The sequence below is a fragment of the Myotis lucifugus genome, unplaced genomic scaffold (genome assembly GCF_000147115.1).
Source record: "Myotis lucifugus unplaced genomic scaffold, Myoluc2.0 scaffold_139, whole genome shotgun sequence".
NCBI lineage: Eukaryota > Metazoa > Chordata > Mammalia > Chiroptera > Vespertilionidae > Myotis > Myotis lucifugus.
In genome coordinates, this window is record NW_005871187.1 from 2,504,076 (window position 1) to 2,516,822 (window position 12,747).

Genomic DNA, 12,747 nt, shown 5'->3' on the forward strand with positions numbered 1-12,747 from the left:
CCCGAAGCCCCCTGTCCTAGGAGAACCCCCAGTTCCCATCCCGACTTCCCGGGGGAGTCAGATAATTGTTTCTCTTGTTTCCCAGGGTTGATTAGGGGCGCGCGGGGCGGGGGGTGGGGGGGTTGGGGAGGGGTGGAACCAAGTCCCCTCGTTTCGGGCTGTCCCTCCCCCTCCCGCTCCCGAGAGCGTTTCTTGTCCTCGCAGCCCCGGCCCTTTCTGATCACAGGATCCAGACTTTCCTGGAAGTTGTTTATGGAGTTGGTGCCTTGGCCCCTCGCTCGCCTCCCCTTGTTCCCTGGAACGCGGGCGGGCGGGCGGGCTCTCTCTCCTCGAACCTGGAAGGCTCACGTGCGGGTGTCCCGGTTGTAGACCGTGATTTGCGGTGATTCACCGAAATGCGGTGGAATGAGCCGCATCTGCACGTTGCGCGGGCCCCGCGCCGCGCATTCCGGTGCCTCGGAGAACACAGGGCAGGTTGACTCATCGGCCGAGTCCTGCCTGCCTGGTTCAGCTGTGATTAAAAGTTACTGTTGGGGAAGCGATGACTAATCCGAGGCTCGCCATTGCCTTTTCGTTTCTCACTGAGGACGTGAGCGTGACTGTGGCGCACACAGCAGGCGTTCGATTACTTGGTCCACTGGATGCGGCGCTGAAGTGAAACTATTAGGAAAGCGCTCACATCCCCATAGGTCCCCGTGGAGTGGTTGAGTGTAGGTTTTTCCTTTGTTTCTTCATCTTAAAAAAGAACTTGCTTCAGGCTAAATTTCAGCTTAGGAACTTTGCCCAAAAGTTGATTGGTTTTCCAAATTCTGCGATGTCGTTAGTCCACTTGGGCTGTAACTTGAGTGAGAAGAAGAAGAGTTATCAAGCCCCATTCCCATTCCCATTCCCCCACCTTTTTGCAAGCCTGTTGTGTGTTCTCCTGCCTCAGACCAAGGGATTTTGGAATTCAGAAAAACTCACTTAACCTGCTGGCAAAAACCTGGGTTAAGAAGGAGAAAGGAAAAACAATTTAGCCGTTTGCTTAAATACTTCAATTTGTCAGAAGTAGACTTTATGCCTTTTTCTTTTACTCCTGGAAGTGGGTTTCTGGACTCATGGGTCAATGTGTGTTGGCATTGCACTCTACAAACGACAGGGCTATGCTGCTAGTTAATATGTTTTGAAAGCATAATACACATAGGAGATTGAATTCCCCATTTTGTGGCACCTATATGCCCCCACATAATTGCAGCTAAAAAGTATACTCTATCAGTGGTTCTCAACCTTCTGGCCCTTTAAATACAGTTCCTCATGTTGTGACCCAACCATAAAATTATTTTCGTTGCTACTTCATAACTGTAATGTTGCTACTGTTATGAATCGTAATGTAAATATCTGATATGCAGGATGGCCTTAGGCGACCCCTGTAAAAGGGTCGTTCGACCGCCAAAGGGGTCGCGACCCACAGGTTGAGAACCGCTGCAAGTCTAATTGCACAAGAATTTATATCCAGCAGTTTATTGGTTTATACTACTGACTGTCTAATATAGATTTGTTTTTAATAAGTTTCTTAAGCGATGTGCATCTGTAAGTTTGACTTATTTTTGCTGATGATTTCCTAATTCAAATATATTCTGATTGGAAACTCAGAAATGTACATGACTTTAAGGCATAAATGCCTCTGATTGCTTCCAATCTCCCTTCCTTGCATATATGAATCTAGGAAATTCTAACTTTCTGGTAATCAGTCCCTAATTCTAATAATGGAATTTAAATAACTGAATTATGAATAGTGTATGGGTTGTAAATAATATCCACAAACTATTGGATGTAAATTTATTCATATGTATATGTATGTGTAAGTTCTTAAGTTATGTTGTAATTGAACTGTTGACATCTTTATTATCTAGGTACAAATAATATAGTTGGATTTTCATTCGTTAGGTGGCTTTTAAGAACATTTGGCTAGTTCTAAATCTTTTGCATTCATTAAAAGTTATATAACTTGTGATGGTTGTTTTACTGATGGCATTTGTCCATGATGAGGAAAAAAATGACAGTTGTCATGTGTTTAGGGCTTAGCTTAGAAAAAAAATTAACTACGTACTTAAATATTAGCTAGTGAAAAAATTGCAGTTATGTTCCTTGGCTTACATTTATACCTGGAACATTTTAAAACTTGGGAAAGCACCCATACTTCATTGACCTTATAGAAATTAGGTTTTAAAATTCAAAATTTATTATTTTAGGGCTGTTTCATTCATTCTGTACTATTTGTCTTTAAAATATGTAGAAAGCACATCAAATGTGTAGTAGGTAGAAAATTCACTTAAATGGATTGCTCATCAATAAAATTATAAATGTTTGTAAAAGTACATATTACAATTACATAAAACCTTTAAAAATACCCATCTGCATACCTGTATTTCTCTCTGTCACATATTAAATGTTGAAATTTGCCTTTGGTACTTAGATATTCGGTTGCAATGAAAGTCTATCTAGGAAATTTAAAGGGACTACTTAAAAACAATTTTTAAATTTTCATTTTAATATTCCTATAGGCCAGTACTGATGCAGGCACTGCAGGAGCCCTGACTCCACAGCACGTTCGAGCTCATTCCTCTCCAGCCTCACTGCAGCTGGGAGCTGTGTCCCCTGGGACACTGACCCCCACAGGAGTGGTCTCTGGCCCAGCAGCTACCCCCACTGCTCAGCACCTTCGACAGTCTTCTTTTGAAATACCTGACGATGTACCTCTGCCAGCAGGCTGGGAGATGGCGAAGACATCTTCTGGTCAGAGATACTTCTTAAAGTAAGTGAAAATATGGAGGGGGATAGTTTTCTAAGGAAAATGTATTTTGGAAAACACAGTTACAATGGTATCGAATTAAAATGCCATTTATTTTTTATTTTACTTAATATTTCTGTCAAGTTCAGTTAATCTTCCGTAATTATTTTCTCCCAGTTTGGTATTATCTAAATACCTTCTTTAGCTTGGGTGAATTTGGAAAGCTTGATTGATTCTTGTTTCAGAGCCTTTTAATAATCTCATATGGCAATTAGGGTATTCTCATTTTGAGTTTGTGCCAGACCTATTGATTAATCTAGCTTAAAACTGAAAGAATACCATGAGAAAATTCAAATTGTGAGAATGATAGGGCCGACATAGTCTTACGAAATATGTATAGTACTAATATCTTTTTAAATAAACATTTTACTGGTAAAGAAGAATTACAAAATAGTAGGACTTCTTTGGGAGTATAATTTTACAGCATCTTAGATTGTGAAATAACAAACCATGTAGCTGCAGTTTGATGTGATTTATCAGGACTCCCCCCACTCCCCCCAAATATAAAGAGAAACAGAATTTTTAGGTTTAATATACAACCTCTTAGTGGCAAACTTACTAGCAGGTCTTCAAAATTGAATCCCTCCTTTGGAAAAGTAAAAACAAGGCCATTAGGTTATTTATTTTTATCAGACTTTCTGTGCTTAACAAAATGGTAAAATTTCATCAAAGCTGAAAAGATCAAAATAAAATTTTATCCCCTCTCGCTTTGAAATTATAGATAAGACCTTAATATTTTTGTTTGGCTTGGCTTGTTTAAGTGTGTACAAAATGTTTTCTAAAAGTAATTATTACAGACTGAAATTGTTGTTTTAAAAAAGTAGTTTACTTAGTACTATTTAATCAGGTTGAGATAATAGAGTGAAAAACTGTTTTGATTGAGATCTGTCTTGGCAATCTACTCCTACGGCAAGTGTAACATATATTTATTAGATTAGATAATACAATTAATGATACTGTTTTACTGTGTGCGTCTTAGTATTTTATATTAATTGACTCTCAGGGTAGGATGTTACTTTGTAACGTAAGATACAGTTTTTGTGAGAGACAGGCTTATTTAGGGGATGAGCAGAGGAAAAAGTTTGATCTTGAAAAGTCTCTACAGTTTTTGTTCCCTTTACTGCAACTTTTTTCTTCTTTTAATTCGTTTTCTGATGTCCTGGTATCCATTTCAAAGGGTCAAGTTTCAACCAGAACAATAAGGGGCCTGAGACTGGAAAGTACACACAAGTCTGGCAAACTCATCTGCATGAGCAAGATCATTTCTTCTCAAGCAGGCGTCCAAAGTAAATGATTGAAAGAGCTGCTAGCTGTGAGGATGTGTCTTTAAGGGAAAAGGAGTGGAAACAAACCAGGTTGTTAGGCGGAAAAAGAAAGGCTGTACTTTTTCGAACCTCTCCCTGCTGGGTCACATGCTGACCTGGGGAGATTTTTAAACAGCTTCATAGCCTGCTTACCTTCTTTCTTTGGTTGATTCTGTCGCTGAAAGTATAAGGTTAAAGAGCAACGTTTATGCTCTCCTTAGTCTTTTGTATTTTGTAATAATTGCTTATTGGTGACATCTGCCTATATTTTCATTTTGAGTAATCCTTTTGTTTTGAACAGAAATAAATGTCCTATAATTTTATTTTTTAAAGCCTCCAATGGTTCTTCCTATGAGAAGTGTTTCTCTTAAAGATATTTGATAAAGATGGATTAATGAAGAGTATGTACACATACCACATCACTCTGAGCACCCCACTCCAGCGGGCCCGCAGGGAGGCTACACCAGGCCAAGTAATAGGAAAATTATGCCATAAGAGTAATGGTTGCAGGAGTGGAGAGAAGCTCACCTGGGAAAGAAAAAAAAACACCTGTGAAAAAGAGAGAAAACATGATTGTTCTTCAAAATTTTTGAATTTCATTATTTGAAAGTTGCTAAGTGAGTAAATCTTAAAAGTTAAAAAAAAAAATCTGGCCCTGGCCAGTTTGGCTCAATGAATAGAGTGTGGGCCTACAGACTGAAGGGTCCCAGGTTCGATTCTAGTCAAGGGCACAAGCCCAGGTTGCGATCCCCAGTGGGGGTGTGCAGAGGGAGCCAGTCAGTGATTCTCTCTCTCATCATTGATGTTTCTCTCTCCCTCTTCCTCACTCTTTGAAATAAATAAAAATATATTTTTAAAAAATTCTGTAACTATGTATGGTGACAGATGTTAACTATAGTGGTGATCATTTTGCAATATACATATATATTTAAAAGATCAAAATATATGCCGAAACCGGTTTGGCTCAGTGGATAGAGCGTCGGCTTGCGGACTGAAAGGTCCCAGGTTCGGTTCCGGTCAAGGGCATGTGCCTGGGTTGCGGGCACATCCCCAGTGGGAGATGTGCAGGAGGCAGCTGATCGATGTTTCTCTCTCGATGTTTCTAACTCTCTATCTCTCTCCCTTCCTCTCTGTAAAAAAAAAATCAATAAAATATATTAAAAAAAAAAAAAAGATCAAAATATATATATAAAAACTAGAGGCCCATTGCACGGATTTGTGCTCCGGTGGGGTCCCTCAGCCTGGCCTGCAGGGATCAGGCTGAAACCAGCTCTCCGGGGCGGTTCTTGGGTGTAGTACCCTGGAATTGGGCTTTCTCCTCTCTGGTTCCAGGTGCGTCACCCGAGAACTGCAGCTGCCAAGTCACCGCAGCTCAGCATCTCCTGCATTGAGCGTCTGCCCCCTGGTGGTCATTGCGCGTCATAGCTACAGGTCAAACAGTCGGATGGTCGCTTAGGCTTTTATATATATAGATGCCGAATCATGTTGTACAACTGAATAATGTTGTATGTAATGAGGTATGTATACCTCAATTAAAAAAAAAATGGGGCAGGGAAATATTTTTGAGGGACTCATGTGGAAGTAAAATTAGGCTTATTATATGTTAAGAAATATTAGGATTTTTGACTCAGTTGAATAATTTTCTCATATCATTCCTTTCAGAAATAGAAGGTTTTCCCTGAGAGAGAGAGATCTTGGTCAGTAAAAGCAGGCAAAATCATGGGTTAGCTGGTACCTGTCAGGAATTCTTGAGAGGGCCCCTAAAAATTGGATGTGGAAGATGGGTATTATTCTAAAGATTGTCTGCTTTATGAACAATATGAAATTTGGAGAAAAGTTACGAAAAGATTAGTTCACATGCAGTTGTTAGCTACTTCCATGAAATTATTGTCTCTTTGAGTTGTCATAACTTATTTTTGTGTACTGCACAGGTAAATGATTAATATCTGTCCTATGAGTCAAAGATGATAATGAATGAAGCTTTTGGAGCCAAGTTGCTTCTGTCAAAGTTCATTTTTATCCGAGTCTTGATGTTTCAAAGTCAGGCTCTCTTTGCAATCCATACTCATATATTTTCCTTTTGTGGCTAAAGAAAATTCTTGTCGCCAGCTAAATGTCACCCAACTTAAATTAGTTGCATATTTTACAACTAGTGAAAAATTATATCTTAATATATTTTTAGGTTGGAAACTTTTCACTTACAAGTATATAATTTAGTCCTAGCCTGTTTGGTTCAGTGGATTGAGCATCGGCCTGCCAACCGAAAGGTCCCGGGTTCGATTCCAGTCAAGGGCCTTAGTTGCAGGCTCCTCCCCAGCCCAGGCTCTGGTCAGGGTGCATGTGTACAAGAAGCAACCAATTGATGTTTCTCTCACATCGATATTTCCTCTGTCTTTCCCTCTCTCTTTCATTGTCTCTAAAACTCAATGGAAAAATATCCTCAGGTGAAGATTTAAAAAAAAACACCAAGTACAGTGGGGCCTTGACTTACGAGTGTCCCGACTAACGAGTTTTTTGAGATGCCAGCTGTCTCTCCGCTGATTTTTTGCATTGAGTTGATTAATTTGAGTTAACGAGCTCCTTAACGAGCGCAGTCTCGGAATGAATTAAACTCGTAGTCAAGGCCCCACTGTATATGCTTTATCGAGATTTATACTTGTCATGAAGAAATCTGATCATAAAAGGTCCAAACTTAGAAGGTGATGTAATTTGTTTGAAAATTTATAAATGTTGACTTTGGAAGCAACTAATTGTTGCCTTGTAAACCACAGATGAATGACTTTGAAGTCAATTGGCCCATCTTCTTGTTTCAAGGCAGAGTAATTACGGGAGAAGGATTATAGACAGGCAGCCATTGGGATTTTTAAAGCTCTTCCTAGGTTAATGAGATCTTCTGGAAAAGACTTGTGCCTTAGCTTGACAAGTGATAAAGTGAATTATGGTGATTCTACCTACATTTATCAATGATACATATTTAAGCTCTTGTATGATTGTGAAGTATGTAGAAAAAGCTTAGCCTGTATATTATGTATAATATTTGTTCTACTGAATTTACTGTTTAAAACTAAGTTCTTCAAAGTTGAGCTTTTATTTTTTAAAAATCATTTCTCTTTATTACTCTGAAAAGTATTGCCTTCTTCAGCTGTCTTACAGTTTTCCTACAGGAAATAGTTCTTCAAGTAGTTGGTCAACAACTTCCTATTTCTTTATAAGCTGCTGAATAACTTCCTGAATTAGTATTCTGTAATATCTCTGGTTACAAGGAATGTTTTCCTCAGATTTATTTTATTGAACCTGATACCTTGTAACTATTACCATGTACAAAGAACTTCTTGTATATAATGTACCATATAGGATTTCATACTTTGATTTAAGAAATCCGATGCAGTGATTTTAAAAGTTTGTAAATTTGCATTGTTTTAGTAATGTTCTAATTTTTAAAAGATCATTTTGTTTCATTTCTATTATTTATCACTTTCTGAGTACTGGCCATTGTTTTCATACTTTGAAGACTCAAGGTTTCATGTGGCTGTGATCTGATTAAAAGTTATATTGAGTATCTTGATCCAAGAGTATTTTGTTCAGAGATTTTCAACATTGCACAGCAATATAAATTAGCCAGTTTACAACATTAAGTGAACTTGCCTTACAGATGTTATTGATCACTATAAATGCTTTGATTCTTTATGTTATTTCAGAAGTTAATGCTCCACTGCTTTAATTAAAGCTACCTTAGAAATGTATCAATTAAAGATGAATTAAATTGTTTCTTGTTATAATTTGATCTATGCTTCTCCCAAACACTTACCCTGCAGAAGACTATACACAAATGCAATGTGTATTGTTACTTACAATAAAGATTAGATGTTTTTAAAAGGAACAGTTTCATAAAGAATAAAGTTATTTTGGGGGGGGTGTTGGTTTTGTTTCTTGCTATATCAAGTTAACTTGATATGATTTCCTTTTAAAAGTGAAAAGCTTGTAATATTGCCATTAAATGTTGATTAAGCTGCAAGAAAACCCACACCAATTCAAATTATAATCACAGAATATTTCCCTATCTGAGGGGAGGGCCAGCCTCTGCCTGTTTGTCTTGCTGCTGAGGTTGAGTGGGGAGAGAAGATGAAAGTATGCCCTCAGCTCTAAGAAAAAATGCTGGCTTCTGCTCAGTGGGTGGGCATCTCAGGGAAGAATGGCCGCAGTGCCACAATGATTTAGGCAGAAAAACGCTGGAGGAACTGTTGAATACAGTGGCAGAAGAAAAACAGTTGGAAGATAGTGGATGTGACAGAGTAAATAGAACATGGAGATTAATGTATTTCCTGGGGAAAATAATGAGTATTTTGAGTGTGAACTAAAAAAGATGTTTAGTTAACAAGCTAGATGTTTAAATGCAGCAAACTCTCAATGGGCTACAAGATGGTAGGCTAATTTTCTTTTAAAAATAACTTTCAAAAAAATATCCCCCCTTCAAAGTCTTATGTTAACTCTTAAGGAAAAAACCTAAGTAGTTTTTGAATAATTGAAACCTTAAAAAAATGTTATTGCTATCCGGAGATCAGTCCTCACTAGTAATGTGGAAAAATAAATTTTACTTTATAGTTAGAAAAAATAATGCAAATTGGCATCCTAAAATAGTAATGCTGATACGCAAATAACTCTGAATTGCCTTTTACCTTAAGGCTTTGGGGAAGAGGTAACCTCTAAACCTAACCTTTTAGCTGTCAAAATGCATAGTGAAGTTTAGGCTCAGGGCAAATCAAAGTTGAATCACTTTAAAAATCAGTTATTAAGACTTAGATTATTCAAACTTAATTTGCTACCTTCAGTAATAGCATAATTTAGCCATTAATTATGGCTTGAAAGTTTAATAATAGTTGAGTAGCATTGTGGAAAGAACCATGTGGTTCTATAACTACGGTTACTAAGTGATGCAGTTCTTTCAAAAAGGGCTTCTGATTCTGGGATTAATCAGAACTTCAAGCCATGAAAGGGGCATTGCTATTTTTAATGAAGAAGAATTGCTTCATGGTTCTGGTTGCTCAAGTACTGTAGCACCAAGTTTCCTGGGAACAAGTACTGCCACAGTGGAAACACTTCTGTTGGGTAGGGCTTGACCCCTTCTAAAAGCAAACAAAGAAGTTTGGTATAAATCACAAAGGTCTTTTTTTCCCCCCTTTCTTTTAGTATTTTAGACAAGAAAAAGTGATCAGTAGTTTAATTCTCATTTGGTTTTTAGCATGAGGAGAATCTTTTTTCTTTATAGTTTAAGTATTACATATAGTATTACATATGCCTCCTTTTCCCCCATTGACCTCTCCCCAGGCACCCCTACCCCCCAAATCATAATCTTGAATACATCAAATGATATTTTTCTGAATAATGTTGCAAATTAACAAAATAATGCAAATAAGGATATCTATTAAAATACTGCTGTTTATTTCCACCAAATATTTACAATGCTTTTTTGTGGCTAGCTCTATTATCTGTCTTCACTTTAGAGTGGTTCTCTATCTCTTCACTGGACTTATCAAATCTTCAGCTGGGTCCTGATTTGGGGGTGGGAAAGGTTCTTTTTGTTAAAAGCTCCTTCCTTCCTCTAGCAATTGCTTACTTATCCTAAAGTGAGCAGTTTTTTTGTTTGTTTTTAAATAAGGTCTTTATTTGACCAGTCAGTATGTTTAGAGAGATGTGCTTTTGATACATTCATGAAAACTTACTATAGACTACTTGATTTGGGGTTTTGAGTAAAGACAACTTTCTACAGAGTGCTATTATGTGCTTTCACAAAATTAAATGTAGACTAGAAAGCTGTTCGAAATTTAACTTCTCACATACTCAGAAGTGACTGTAATATGGAGTTGACTTTTGGGAAGGAACCTACCTACCATCTAGGAGATGAGGGTAAAATGTGGATTTTTTAATGTACAAGCATGAATGGAGATTCTTTTGTTTTTTATATTAATGAAACTGCCCTCCCTCCCTCTTTTTCCTCCCCTATGTATCAGATTTTATGGCTTTTTAATAAGGTGTATGTTTTTTATTATAAAAATAACATGTTCATGTTGTTCACACTGGGACTTTTCTTCACTCTCATCCTGGCAGGTCCTGCTTCACTCTTGTTGGTTGGTTACCCTATTTACCCTATTTGTTGCTTTTCTCTTTCTTGATTTTTCTCATTCTTAGAGAAGGCTTAAGTAGGCTTATCCCACAGGAATTTGCTGAGAAAATAGGTACATTGGTAGGTAACGTCATTGAGATCTCGTGTTTAACAATATCTTTATCTGTTAACATTGGATAGGCAGTTTGGTTGTAGAATTAAATTTAGTTATTTTTCCTTGGTGTTTTAAAATCAATGCATCGTTTTATTCTAGCCTCCAGTTTTCTTATTGAGCCTTTAAACCCAATTTGGCTTTTTTGGGGATTTTAGTTTTTTTGTTTTTTGTTTCTTTATCTTTGGGCAGGGGGTGGTGGTCTTAAATTTCATGGTGTGCCTTGGTATGTACCTTTTTTTATTCATTGTAAAGATTACATGGTTTGGAAACTCTTCAATGTGAATGGTGGCTCTTAACATTTTTTTTAAATGTATTTTTATTGATTTCAGAGAGGAGGGAGAGGGAGCGAGAGATGAGAAACATCAATGATGATGGCAGAATCATTGATTGGCTGCCTCCTGCATGTCCCACCTGGGGATCTAGCCCGCAACCCTGTTCAGGTAGATGCTCAATCACTGAGCCATGCTGGCTGGGCCCTCTTAACATTTTGCAGTGTAGTTGCCCTAACTCTCCTTTGGTCCTGGGAAATAAATATATATATTTTTTTTAGGTCTTGTGTAATTTCTTCTAGTCTGTTTTATCTGTTCTCTTTACCTGGAATAACCAGTCAGAATAATTTTTTTTATTTTCTTATCTTTACCTCCGTTTTTTCCTACACTTTTTCTGGGAGATTTTAACTTTAATTTTTAACTTTTCAGTTGACTTCTCCCTTCCTCCCCAAAGGTGATTATCATTCATAATTCCAGGGACCCTTTTGTGAGCTCATTGTTCCTTTGTGTGTGTTCTTTATTCGTTTGTTTTGGGTTTTTTGTTTTGTTTTTTGTTAATTCTCACCCGAGTATATTTTTCCACTGATTTTTAGAGGGAAAGACAGAGGGAAACACATTGATTGGTTGCCTTCTGCATGCCTCCCCCTGCCAACCACCACCACCACCAGGGCCTGGGCCTGGGAGGAGCCTGCAAGCAAGGTATGTCCCCTTGACAAGAATCGAACCTGGGACCCTTTGGTCCACAGGTTAATGCTCTATCCACTGAGCTAAACAGATTAGGGCTGTTATTTTATTTTATTTTTTTTATATATTTTATTGATTTTTTACAGAGAAGAAGGGAGAGAGATAGATAGTTAGAAACATCGATGGGAGAGAAACATCGTTCAGCTGCCTCCTGCACATCTCCCACTGGGGATGTGCCCGCAACCCAGGCACATGCCCTTGACCGGAATCGAACCTGGGACCTTTCAGTCCGCAGGCCGACGCTCTATCCACTGAGCCAAACCGGTTTCGGCTAGGGCTGTTATTTTAATGACATGCTGTTCTTATTTTGTGGAAGTAGTAATAAAATGTTTCTCTGAGGATATAGCAGGTGTGTCTTTTTAAATTTTTTTCTACTTTAAGTGTCTCAAGTGAGCTTCACTACAGTGATATGTCAGGGACCAACCAGGCCCTGAAGTTGTGGGGGCCTGTCAGTGTCTTAGTTAGGTTCTCTTGTAGTGGCCAGTTTAAAATATATTTTTATTGACTTCAGAGAGGAAGGGAGAAGGAGGGAGAGAGAGAGAGAGAAATATCTAGAGAGCATCATTGATTGGCTGTCTCCTGCACATTCCTCCTGCTGGGGATCCAGCCCGCAACCTGGGCATATGCCCTGACAGGGAATCAAACTGTGACCTCCTGGTTCATAAGTCATTGCTCAACCACTGAGCCACGCTGGCCGGGCTGCAGTCCTCTTTCTAGAGAGCATTGGTGGTGATGGGTGTTAAGACTAAAACTGGTGTTTTAGGGCTGACGAGTGTGGGGCTTCATCTCTGCTGTTGGTTGCGCCAGGTGTCTGAATCCAGAGCCTCTGGCTCCATTTCTTGGAAACATAAAATTTCCCATCTCCTTGGGCCAGGGAGGGGAGTGTGCAATAGGTTTTTAAAAGTTGTATGTAGACTGAATTTTTGTACTAGTAAATCCAATTTGTGGTTATTAGGTTGACTTGGTATGTAAAGTTGCAGTTTTCTAAGTCCCAAATAAGTAGCTAGACAGTTTCATATGATTTGACTTAAATATTACAGGATCATTTTTTAAATAATACTTAAGTAAATGCTTTTCCCAGGCAGATGGTTAATTCAAGTACATTTGTTCCATTTAATGTCAGTTTTGCTAGTTTACATCTTCATGTGTTAGATTTTCCTAAGGGCGATCTGTATACTTTGACATCAGGGCAGTTGGCATTGGGCATTGGACAAAATTTGTTGAGAGGGTTTGGATTCTGAAATAGTGTGAGGAGTCAGAGAGACTGGACACTTAATTCCTATTCTTATAGATGATAATGGAGATAATCAAATCTGTACGTCATT

The 12,747-nt window shown here is 38.3% G+C and overlaps 1 protein-coding gene across 18 annotated transcripts in view; it reads left to right on the forward strand.

The window, feature by feature from the left end:
- Positions 1 to 2,512: 2,512 nt before the first annotated feature.
- The window catches only part of YAP1 (Yes associated protein 1), a 117,172-nt gene continuing 106,937 nt past the window's right edge, over positions 2,513 to 12,747 (forward strand). For 14 of the 18 annotated variants that reach the window (XM_023758817.1, XM_023758820.1, XM_023758819.1 and 11 more), the window contains exons 1-2: positions 2,513 to 2,794; positions 3,985 to 4,116. In XM_023758817.1, the coding sequence (XP_023614585.1) occupies positions 2,757 to 2,794; positions 3,985 to 4,116 (170 nt within the window). In that variant the 5' untranslated portion in view covers positions 2,513 to 2,756. The remainder of the gene's footprint in view (positions 2,795 to 3,984; positions 4,117 to 12,747) is intronic. The other 4 variants (XM_023758831.1, XM_014460776.2, XM_023758833.1 and 1 more) reach the window with 2 other exon arrangements.